This window comes from Amphiprion ocellaris, chromosome 11, assembly GCF_022539595.1.
Source record: "Amphiprion ocellaris isolate individual 3 ecotype Okinawa chromosome 11, ASM2253959v1, whole genome shotgun sequence".
In the NCBI taxonomy this organism is placed as follows: Eukaryota; Metazoa; Chordata; class Actinopteri; family Pomacentridae; genus Amphiprion; species Amphiprion ocellaris.
Window position 1 is genome coordinate 13,786,329 of NC_072776.1, and position 10,744 is coordinate 13,797,072.

The 10,744-nt window shown below is 39.6% G+C and overlaps 1 protein-coding gene across 1 annotated transcript in view; it reads left to right on the forward strand.

The window, feature by feature from the left end:
- The window catches only part of edar (ectodysplasin A receptor), a 40,726-nt gene extending 37,279 nt beyond the window's left edge, over positions 1 to 3,447 (forward strand). The window contains exons 11-12 of the mRNA XM_035956412.2: positions 46 to 109; positions 556 to 3,447. Coding sequence (XP_035812305.2) covers positions 46 to 109; positions 556 to 932 — 441 coding nt within the window. The 3' untranslated portion in view covers positions 933 to 3,447. The remainder of the gene's footprint in view (positions 1 to 45; positions 110 to 555) is intronic.
- Positions 3,448 to 10,744: the final 7,297 nt, after the last annotated feature.

Sequence of the window (10,744 nt, forward strand, 5' to 3'; positions counted from 1 at the left end):
AGGCTCATAATGCTATTTTCGTCTGTTTGGCTTTTTACCACACAGATGCTACAGAGTCGAAGGAAAAAGATCCTAGATCTGTACACCAGAGCCTGCAATGTGACTGAGGGTAAGTCTGTCACCTCCAAGAAAGTATCCATCTTACAAAGCTTTGTAATCAAGAGCTGATTTCTGCTAATACTGTGGGGGGATTTTACTATTTTCTGGTAAAGGGGCGCTCTTTATATAAACTGTATTAAACTGTGAGAAAAGACTATCAGAGAAAACTGCTTTAGGGAGTGAAAATGCCTTAAAAAGAAATCATTACCTCACTTCACTCTTGTATTTTTTGGAGGACTTGGAAAAAAAGACTAAAGATGAAGAAAGATGCAACTTTGTGAAGTAATTCATTTTTTCATAGTTGCTACAGAAACACCTAAAAAGAAACATCCATCCAGCAACAAAAAAAGCTGAAACAGATCAAGATTGAAGAAAAAATATAGCTCCATTACACCCTTGAAAGATAGTTATGAAGCAAACTTTGATTCCAGCTCTTGATTTTCTCTCCCTGCCCAGGTCTGAGCCCGACAGAGCTCCCCTTCGACTGCCTGGAGAAGGCCAGCCGCATGCTGAGCTCCTCCTACAGCAGCGAGGCGGCCGTGGTGAAGACGTGGAGGCACCTGGCAGAAAGTTTCGGGCTGAAGCGCGACGAGATCGGCGGCATGAGCGACGGCCTGCAGCTCTTTGAGAGAGTCAGCACGGCGGGCTACAGCATCCCCGACCTCCTGACTCGCCTGGTGCAGATCGAGAGGCTGGACGCCGTGGAGTCGCTCTGTGCAGACGTGCTGGGCAGCAGCGAGGTTTCTGGACGGCCGGGTATCAGCAGCTTTCACAGCCAGTTAGTCTGTCCTTCACCGTGCCCGTCTCCATCCCAACGCTGCGCTAGCGTCTAAATATGGGGTGGAGCAGAGACTTCAGAGACTCGGGTGCTTGACAGTGCACATGTATGTAAGGACAGGTGCTGCTCTGACAGGGAGGACAGCACATATACGGTATACAACCCCGTCACATGAAGAATGTCAGTGGACTCCCTGTCCACAATCCTTTTTTGCAATAATGGGTTTCCATTTTAAATATAATTTAAAAAAAAAAAAAAAAAAAAAAATTGAAGACCTCAGATTCAGGTTTTTCCACTAGTTTTCAGATATTTCTCCTCTGCAAGAATATAATAATCTGAATTACTTTTTATCTTTTTGTCGATTTTTGTCTTTCTCAAATGCTACAAAACTTTAATGGAGTGTGCGCTGGATGCAACACAATAAGTCTTTTTTTTTTTTACAAAGTAAAACTTAGCATAGATTCAAGATTTAAAAAAAAAAAAAAAAAATAAAGATGCAATGGTGTGCTACTGGTAATGGTTACTGGTCAGCTCCACTGCAGCAGTGGCAATAAAGTGCCTTCACGTGAGAGAACTTTCTGAGCTGCACTCTCACTGAACGGGACCAGATCCTTGCCCTTTGTCCCTCAGTTGGAAGTAGCCAGATGTTTATGTCGGCATAAAGAAAGTGGCCCAGTTTAACCACAGCAATTATTAAAATTCATAAGTGTGCTGCACTGTCATCACACAGGAAAGACAGCAGCAGCAGATTCGAGCTCCCTACTTAAAATGCACTCATTATACCCAGCTGGAAATGCTAAAGCATCATTCAGCTCGGCTTTTATCTGGTAAACTCGCTTTTGAACTTTGGGCATTTGTGGACAACCCCCATGTCTCTTGCTGAATTGTGATCTCACCAGCAAAAACGCAACAGTAGGCAGGAGCAGATGATGATATTTTTATTTTTGTCGAGTTTTAAGGATAATATCAATTTTGGGTTGACCCTGCAATCTTATGTAGTTTAAAAGACGTTTTATTCATTGATCAATGTACGTGTGGTAAGTGTGGAAGCAGTGATCACAAGCAGATGTAGTGTACGGAAAAGTTCAACCAACCACCTCACTAAAAACGCAAAAACACACGGACTAATTTTACATGATGTGTTCAGTGTTGGAGCCTTAATCCTGTACACCGAATGAACATCGCACTACTTCTACACATGTCCGCAATCCACTTTCTACAACTTTAACACTCAGATCCACATACTCTCTTACTGCAGCTACTTCCTCAGCAGTGACCCAGTCTGTGACCCTGCTCATAACTCTGCCTCTTCCCCCCCTTTACACCCCAATGCTGCGGTCTAGTGCCGCCGCCAGCCCTAATTATTTGGCGTGTGGCTCCCCATGCCCCTAATAGGCTGAAGTGTTGTGGTTTACAGAGCGGGTGCAAAGTGCCTGTGATTTCCAGCACCTAATTAAGCATTTAGGGCCACTTAACCACTGAAAGCCCAGTGGAAAAGCTGTAAAAGCCCTGTTTTAAAAAGAGTGATGCCAGGGCAGGGGAATGACTAACTGCCCGCAGGGGTTGCTGCACTGTGAAAAGTGTGAGAATGGTGCCGGCCACGGCGGAGGCAGCTCTACGCTTGTCCAATAACGTCTGATTTTATTCAGCTTTTGTGGTCGGCTCAGTCATGCTCAGACAGGATTTAAGCTCCCCTCTCGCCTATGGGACCAATATGGCAAATGAGAACAATATGCAGTTGTGTGAGTTCTGAAAAGCAGCTGAAGCCCGTTTGGTGTTGTACGTACAGAACAGAAACTGTAGCTTGATAAGCTTTAGGTTAAAGCTCATGAGGAGCATCGATGCTCATTTTAACTCTAACTACAGTGATGATGACTGCAGTTAAGATGCTGCAGGTCAAGTCACTGTGATTTCTTTAGCAGTTAAGCTTCCAAACTCAGGAGTAAGCTCCAATATCCAATCAACACCAAGACTCACTTTGATCTCATTGCTTGGGAATAGGACTGATCTTTATCTGATGTTGTCTGCATAATGTCTCGTGACTGATCTGCACAGTCTCTGTTTTTTTAACCCTAATGCTTTGTGTTCATATTTTGCATTGCAATCTGGGGCTGGTCTCCAGTACTTTAAATTAATTAATGTGCATGCTCATCAAGTGTGTGTATCCATAAATTTGTTTGTCTTCGATCTAAAGCTCACTTTTAAATATTCAGTCTTCTCTGAGCAGAGTCGTCCTCATTAAGTCCATTTCAATTTCAAACTGATTTTGTTTTTTTGCTGTTGTTTTATACTTTTGAAGTTTTGTTAAAAAAAAAAAAGAAAAAAATAGGTGGATTGAACTGAAATGAAAAGGAGACTGTTTTCAGACGTGCAAAATTTTGTCTGACATATATTATGCTGATATGACAATGTACAGAAGCCAGACATGAATTACTTACCTCAGTAGCACATACAATATAATAGAACATGTAGAAACACACAAACTCTTCCCAGAACCAAAGTGTAACTGTATATATAACTTATTATTGTACATAAAGTATACCTTAATAAAGATGTATGGCAAAAAAAAATGTATTGCATCTGAATTTATTGATGTAATTACTGACTGGTAAGTATAACGGATTGATTATTAAGGGTAAAGGGTTTCTTGTATGTATTATTCTGATTGCTTGACTTGGGACAGCTAAAATAAGATCTCTCACATAAATGTGTTTTTATTTTAACCCTCGTGTTGTCCTGCAGATAAATTGACCCGTTGTAAAGTTTGAAAATGTGGGGAAAAAAACATATTTTCACACGGAAACTTCTGATGTCCACATTTTCAACATTTTTGGGAAATCATTGAACATTTTTTGGTGGAAAAAAAGAAATGTTAAAAATGTTTCTTAAGAACATTCACAAAAAAATCAACCAAAATCCAGCAAATTTCGCTGGATTTTGGTTGACTTTTTTTATGAATGTTCTTAAAGAAAATAGAAGTTTCACTGACATATACGTAGTCACTTTAGATATTTTTAGGATTTTTTTGGAAGATTTTTACTCATTTTTTGAAAACATTTACAAGAATTTTCTTGCCAAATTTGGGGGACTTTTTAAAATAAAATTTTTAAGGGAAACTTTTATGGAATTATTGGAATTTTCTTCCTGAAGGTTTTGCAAATTTTTTTGCTGAATTTTTGGATTTTTTTTCAGACAAAGAAACAATATTTTTTTGGGTGCTCATAAGTGAAGACAACAGGAGGGTTAAATACATTTTAAACTTGCTGTATAAGACAACATAGTCTAGTAGTATTAGATTACAACTTGCAAAATGTATTCATTTTTTTTTTTGCATCTTGTCTTTAAAGTCAGTATTCTGTTTAATTTAATATGAAAATGTAATTAGAAAACACCTCTGCATATTATCAGAGTTAAATGACATTCATATAGAGCACAGTAAGGAAGCCGTACAGTCGTCCATCCCAGATGTTTGTCAGCCATTACTGCTGACACTGACAGGGTTGGTGAATGGCTTTGAGAGACCAAATGGAAAATCTTTAATGACAACATTTTCCAGTTCAAACATTTAATTAAAGGTCATTAAATGTGACATATTAATTAGATGGTTAGTCAAATAAAAGACGATTTCATTGGAAAAAGGCTGTAAGACACAATTAGACGACCATAACTTCATTTAGTCATTAGATCTTACCCCCAAAGGCATTTTTTTTTTTTAATCTCCTCCACAGGCTTGCTACTGCAGGAAGCCAAACCACTTCTCCTTTTAGAGATAATGACTTCTTATTGTGTTATGGTACTAGTATGTAGGATTCTACATAAATAGGTTTTTTTTTATCCCTAATTCACTGTTGCTACAAATACTTGACATCATATTTTCTGTTTCAGAGAATAATAAAAAGATATAACTGGATGTGCACCAACACAAATCTCAGCCAACACTAAAGTAAAAACCATCTACTGCACCCACTGATCTTTCTCTAATAAAGACTTTTGCCACCAACTTGACACGGCAGCCTCTCTGCTCACCTCTCTGTCATTATTCTTTCACTTGCTGTGGGAGTGTGTTTGTGACAGAATTCCAGCAGCCTTAGCTAAACGGTAAGGTGTGTATGTGCTGGCTGAGGATCTTAAGGCTGGTTCAGAAAAGGCCTGTCTGGCAGCGGAGACATATCGATGCTGCTGAGGGGTGTCGGGGCAGCGTTGAGCTCTTTCTCTTATCATGTTTCAAAAGCTCCGGATTGCCCACAAATAGTCCGTCCCACCTGAGAAGTCTTTTAGTTTCATAACACACATCCACAGCGAGTAGGCGCACACACGTACGCCGCATAAATGTGTGTCTTCAGGGGCTGTTTTTGCGTCTTAAGCGCTTGGATTCCTTTCATATGAAGAGGTGAAGCCATAAAGAGCTTCTTCAGGGCAAGGAGTGCCAACCAGAGGACTAATTAAACCTCTGCCAGTCAGCTACACCTCTACCCTGCATACACATCAAACAACAGAGTGCATGTAGTGTCCAGACCTCAGTCAGGTGTTTCTATTATAATTGGTTTGCATCAGAACTTGTGTCTGATGAACTGCGTTTGCACTCCTAATAACTGAACTGCTTTCAACAGCCATAACCGCAGCACAATTTTGCAAAAGGAAATCTCCTCTGACAAGCTGCCACAGTAGTTACAGAAGAAACTACTAATTGGAAATGCTTCATGCATTACAGCAGAGAAACCAATAGGTATACAACAACATTGATACACTCTCAGGTAGGTGTGATAACTACAACATGAGTGGCAAATACTGCAGTATGGCCACTTGTATGAATAAATCTTACCAAAAGTGAAAAAATCTTCATAGACCCCCATGTAAAAATGACCAAGTTTTTATGAGAAAGAAACACAGAGTGGTAGAAAAAAACAAATGTGGGCTTTATAGCTGATTTCCACATTCATGACAACTGTAACGGGGGTGAATTATTGTACAAGCCTCCCGTGTAAATGGCATTAAGGCTGTAAGTTACGCATAAAGAAAGACGTAGGCGCTTTGTGTGACAGGTGGGTGCTGCTATAGAAAAGTCCATGGCCCAGAAATGTTTACACTGCCCACCTCAACTCACTCATGTTCCACTTCGTTGATCATTTTTCTTGGATTAGCCAGGAGTTACAAACACTGCTAAGATGGTGACGGCTGGAGGCACCACACTGAGCTACAAAAGTGTTCTTTAAGAAATTTAGGGGTGATGTCATGGACGGTTTATCCATCTTTATATACAAACTATGGTCAATTACAGCGCTAGAGACAGTAAGAGACGAGTAGACTGCAGATTAAAGAACAAATCTACACACCAGTACCTTTGAAGTTCTTTAATAAAACATATCTCAGTTAGTTATGTTCATACACATGCTGAAAATGAAGAGTGGTTTTAATGGAAGTTGCGTGCTATAACTTCGTATTTCTCAACAAAGAGGATGAGAAAAATAGTTTAATAGAATACAAATATAAGACAACTGCATAAACACTGCCCAAAACAACACAAAGATATGCTGAGCTATAGAATGAATGGAAAAAAAGTGGTTTGAAACAGAACAACATGCAGCCAGCAAAAGCTGACATTCTACAGATTAATGATGGATAGAAAAGCAAGCAACATATACAGAAAATCCCTGGTTCAAATCAGGATTGAGAAGTGACTTTAACAGACGCAAACCCGAAAAGCAGAATAAAAGAAGTCAAAACAAACTTGAAGTTGGAAACCGGTGTGATCCCAGCCTGTCTCCCATACGTAACCCCTGACAGCTGGTTCCACTCAAGTCCATCACACAATTGCTCATTTACAGTCAGGTATATTACCCGAACCTCCATGTGCTTTCTGCATTACTCAGGCAGTGTATTGCGGCTGGTGGAAATAATATTCATATGGTGGTCTGCCACATCAAATTGCTGATTGACTTGACTTTATGGTTTTGCTGAACTGGAACCGCTGATGCTTCCCCCTGCCAGCTTCCTCCTCTCACTCCCCCAAATAACATTTTAATAAGGTTTACCAGCCAGAGCAGAGCACCTCGGCTCTTTAGGGTAATTTTCCGAATTTTTGGTCCACTGAAAGAACCCAAACATAAATCAAGATCAGTGTATGAAGTCGTGTGGTTGACGCTGTCCAGGATAGATTGGCAGAGCTTGTTAGGAAATGCGGAGCAGACACTGCTATGCTGCCTGCAGCGTGGACTAGATTTTACTGAAGCCATGAAAATAAATACATCAGCTGTTGACAGTTCCTGGAGTAGACACAGGCAATACGGCCTCATTAAAGTCGTACTCCACCCAAAATCTATTCCACTGTCAAACACTCATCCCCTTTAGTGGAGAGGGACAGCTGTAAAAACTTTGTAGGTTCTGTCACTTTGAATTCCTGTCAGCTTCAATAAATTCCAACATTAAAAAGTTGAAAGAATTCAACAGAAAATGTTTACTCAATGAGCACCGTCTATTCCTAATTAGTGCGTTAGCCGTGTGTTTGACAATATGCAGTTTTTATGTCACACTATTGCTCTAGTGAAGCCTCGAAATCAGACAAAGTTTCTAACAGTTGGTTGCCACTTTATTACTTCTACAATCAAACACAAGCTCTGTCATAAGCACACATATTTACATTTGCCAACGTTTAATGTGATGTTTGTTAGAGGAATATTAAAATAGATGTTTCCTACAAACTAAAGTCAAGAATCATTACTGTTGAGCTTTCAAAATTCAATTGAATTCTCTGTTTCTATGTATGAAAGTTACAAGATTTTGTTCATGGCAAGTAAACTGTGAAAAAAAGTGATTTGTAGGTGAATAAAACACTTAGTTTAGAAAAAAGCTCATGATGGGGGTAATAAAAAAGTAAAAATTTGTTTCACTAATTTTTGAGTTGCAAACTTGTGCAATATGAATGAATTTGAGGAGGTACGAACCTCAATACTGAGCTTCAGCCTTGGGAAAACAAATGTGTGATAAAGTATTACTTTTATGTTGTATTGCTTTCTCTTTCTAGAATTTCTCAACCGTGTCTCAGCTTAAAAGGAGGATGTGGAAAATGTGGTTGTAGCAGAGTATCATATAAACTAGTTGCATTAGTTGGTTTTGTCCACTAATTTGTATGTAGAGGTACCAACATAATAATAGGAGAAAGTATGAACTAAGTTGAGATTTGTGGCTGAATTTACTGAACTGCAGGGAGTGACCACATTCATATTGTATGTCCTGAACTAAAACACTAACAGCAAGGTGGCTTGATTTGTGATCTCACGGTATTACATTCATTCTTCACAGGCTGTGTGCATTACTATTCTGGCCAGTAGCTCCGAACTGCAGCTTTGCCAAAGCAACAGATGAGCTCATGGAGGCAGAAAGTGATGAACAGCTTCACACGAAGCTTTGGTTCAATTTGTACTGGATCCGTGCTCGGAGGCAGAAGACATGGATGATGAAGAAACAGTTGATGATAACACAATGATACTCATGGAGGGATATTTATTAACCGCATCAGCTTTGAAGTGATACAATAGTATGAAAAAGGGCTGAATATTTTGGACCACCACAGCGTGCAGTCTGTGGTAATCATCAGTATCTTTCAGGATGCACAAACTCATGCGTCTCATGGTGACCTACCTTAAGGTCAGGTCCAGAACATGGTTTGATAAAAATGGCCAAGACAGAGTATTATGACTGTTTTCCTAGTTGCTGTGTAATATGTTCCACGGCTGAAACAGCCACAAAAGAACCATAAATGTTCTGCTCTCACATGCTGCTGCCATAAGCCTCCTTAACCACTAATTTAATCACCTTTGCTTGCGGTTCTGTGCAGTTAGAGTAAAAAAATTAAGCAAATTAGGAATTTCAGCTAGTCTAAGACATAATCAGGGAGATTTGCTGAGAGGGACGGGCAGGGATTTCCAAGTTCTGGTCTGCCCTGGCAATGTAGTTTTTCCCCCAGGGGAGATTAAAATTATACTACTTATTTACAACAGTGCGATATATTTTTTAAAGATGCACTTAAACCAGATTGTTTTCCAGACATTTTGCATATAAGTAGAACTTGTAACATTGTCATGCTTGTGTTCTGGTGCCTGCTGCACAGTAGAAGTGGTTGTAAACCAAACTGATTTGGAGTAACAGCAATTCTTATCATGAAATGCGATCAACTGTGAGCTACAACTCAATCCTGAACTTTATAGACTGTAGGATCAAAGATAAAATCATAGCAGACCATTTTAAATCTAGTAAGTAAATCCAGTAGACATACTGTAGTGGATCTGTTCATTTGAGGGATGCATAATACTAGAAATGTATCAATTTTCAAAAACTGACATTTCCTTTGGCAGCCGTGCAGTAATTTTACAAAAATACAACCACATCTCATCTTCTACCAGTTGCAAGTATTGTTTGTGCATGCATACAGTTTTCAAGAGTCTGCCATCACTCAAGATATTCCTTTAATTCAAATCTGAAGCAGGTTGCATTTATTTGCAGAGTATTTCATTTCAAACATCTTGACTGTTTCTCTAGCTGGTGGTTTAAAACCACCAGATTAAAGACTGGCATCAAATATCTACCCATCCATCAGTTCTACCGTTTCCTGGATAAGATACACCCTGGACAGGTCACCAGTCCGTCACAGTGTTGACACAAACAGACAACCATGTACTCTGCTCTTACACCTACACTCTTCTCTACAAGTACTGGAACCGTGAGGCCGTTTCCTTTATTTTTGCTGTAGACTGAAAACATTTGGGTTTGACATCAAACAATGAATATGAGACATCAACATTTCAGCTTTTATTTCCAGGTATTTACATCAGAAGATGGCATTGCAATTCCTTTGTTTGCAGTAACTGCATCAAGCCTGTGACCCATTGACATCACCAAATTTTTGCATTCTTCTTTTGTGATGCTTTTCCATGCTTTCACCGCAGCCTCTTTCAGTTGTTTGTTTTGAGGGTTACTCCCTTCAGTCTCCTCTTTAGCAGTTAAAATGCAGCTCTATAGGGTTTAAGTCAGGAGACTGACTTGACCAGTCAAAAATCTTCCACTTCTTGCCCCTGATGAACTCCTTTGTTGTTTTGGGTCATTATCTTGCTGCACGATGGAGGATCTCCCAATCAGTTTGGTTGCACTTTTCTTTAAATTGACAAAATGTTCCTGTAGACTTCTGAGTTCATTCTGCTGCTGCCATCATGTGTTCCATCATCAGTGAAGATTTAAGGAGCCTGTTCCAGAGGAAGCCATGAAAGCCCAAGTCATGACATTACCTCCACTGTGTTTCACAGATGAGCTTGCAAGTTTGGAATCATGAGCAGATTCTTTCTTTCTCCACACTTTAGCCTTTCTATCACTTTGGTAAAGATTCATCTTTGTGTCATCAATCCAGAAAACTTCTTTTAAAAAAAAATTGAGGCTCATCTTTGTGCTTTTTGGCAAATTCCAGCCTGGCCTTCCCATTCTTCTTGCTAATGAGTGGTTTGCATCTCCTGGTGTAGCCTCTGTACTTTTGTTCATGAAGTCTTCTGTGAACAGTAGATTGTGTCACTAACAGTTGTTTTAGGGTCTTTCTTTATGGCTCTCACGATGTTTCTGTCATCAACTGCTGCTGTTTTCCTTGGTCTACCCGTTCGATGTCTGTTACTTAGTACATCAGTGGGTTCTTTCTTCTTCAGGACATTCCACATGGTTGTACTATGACCAGTGTTTGTGCAATGGCTCTGATTGATTTTCCATCTTCTCTCAGCTTCACAATTGTTTGTTTTTCACCCATAGACATAGCGTAGACATTGAGCGCTATTTATTGTTTGAAAAATCAATGTAAGAGGGTACACCAAGACAACAAAACACACCTGTCAG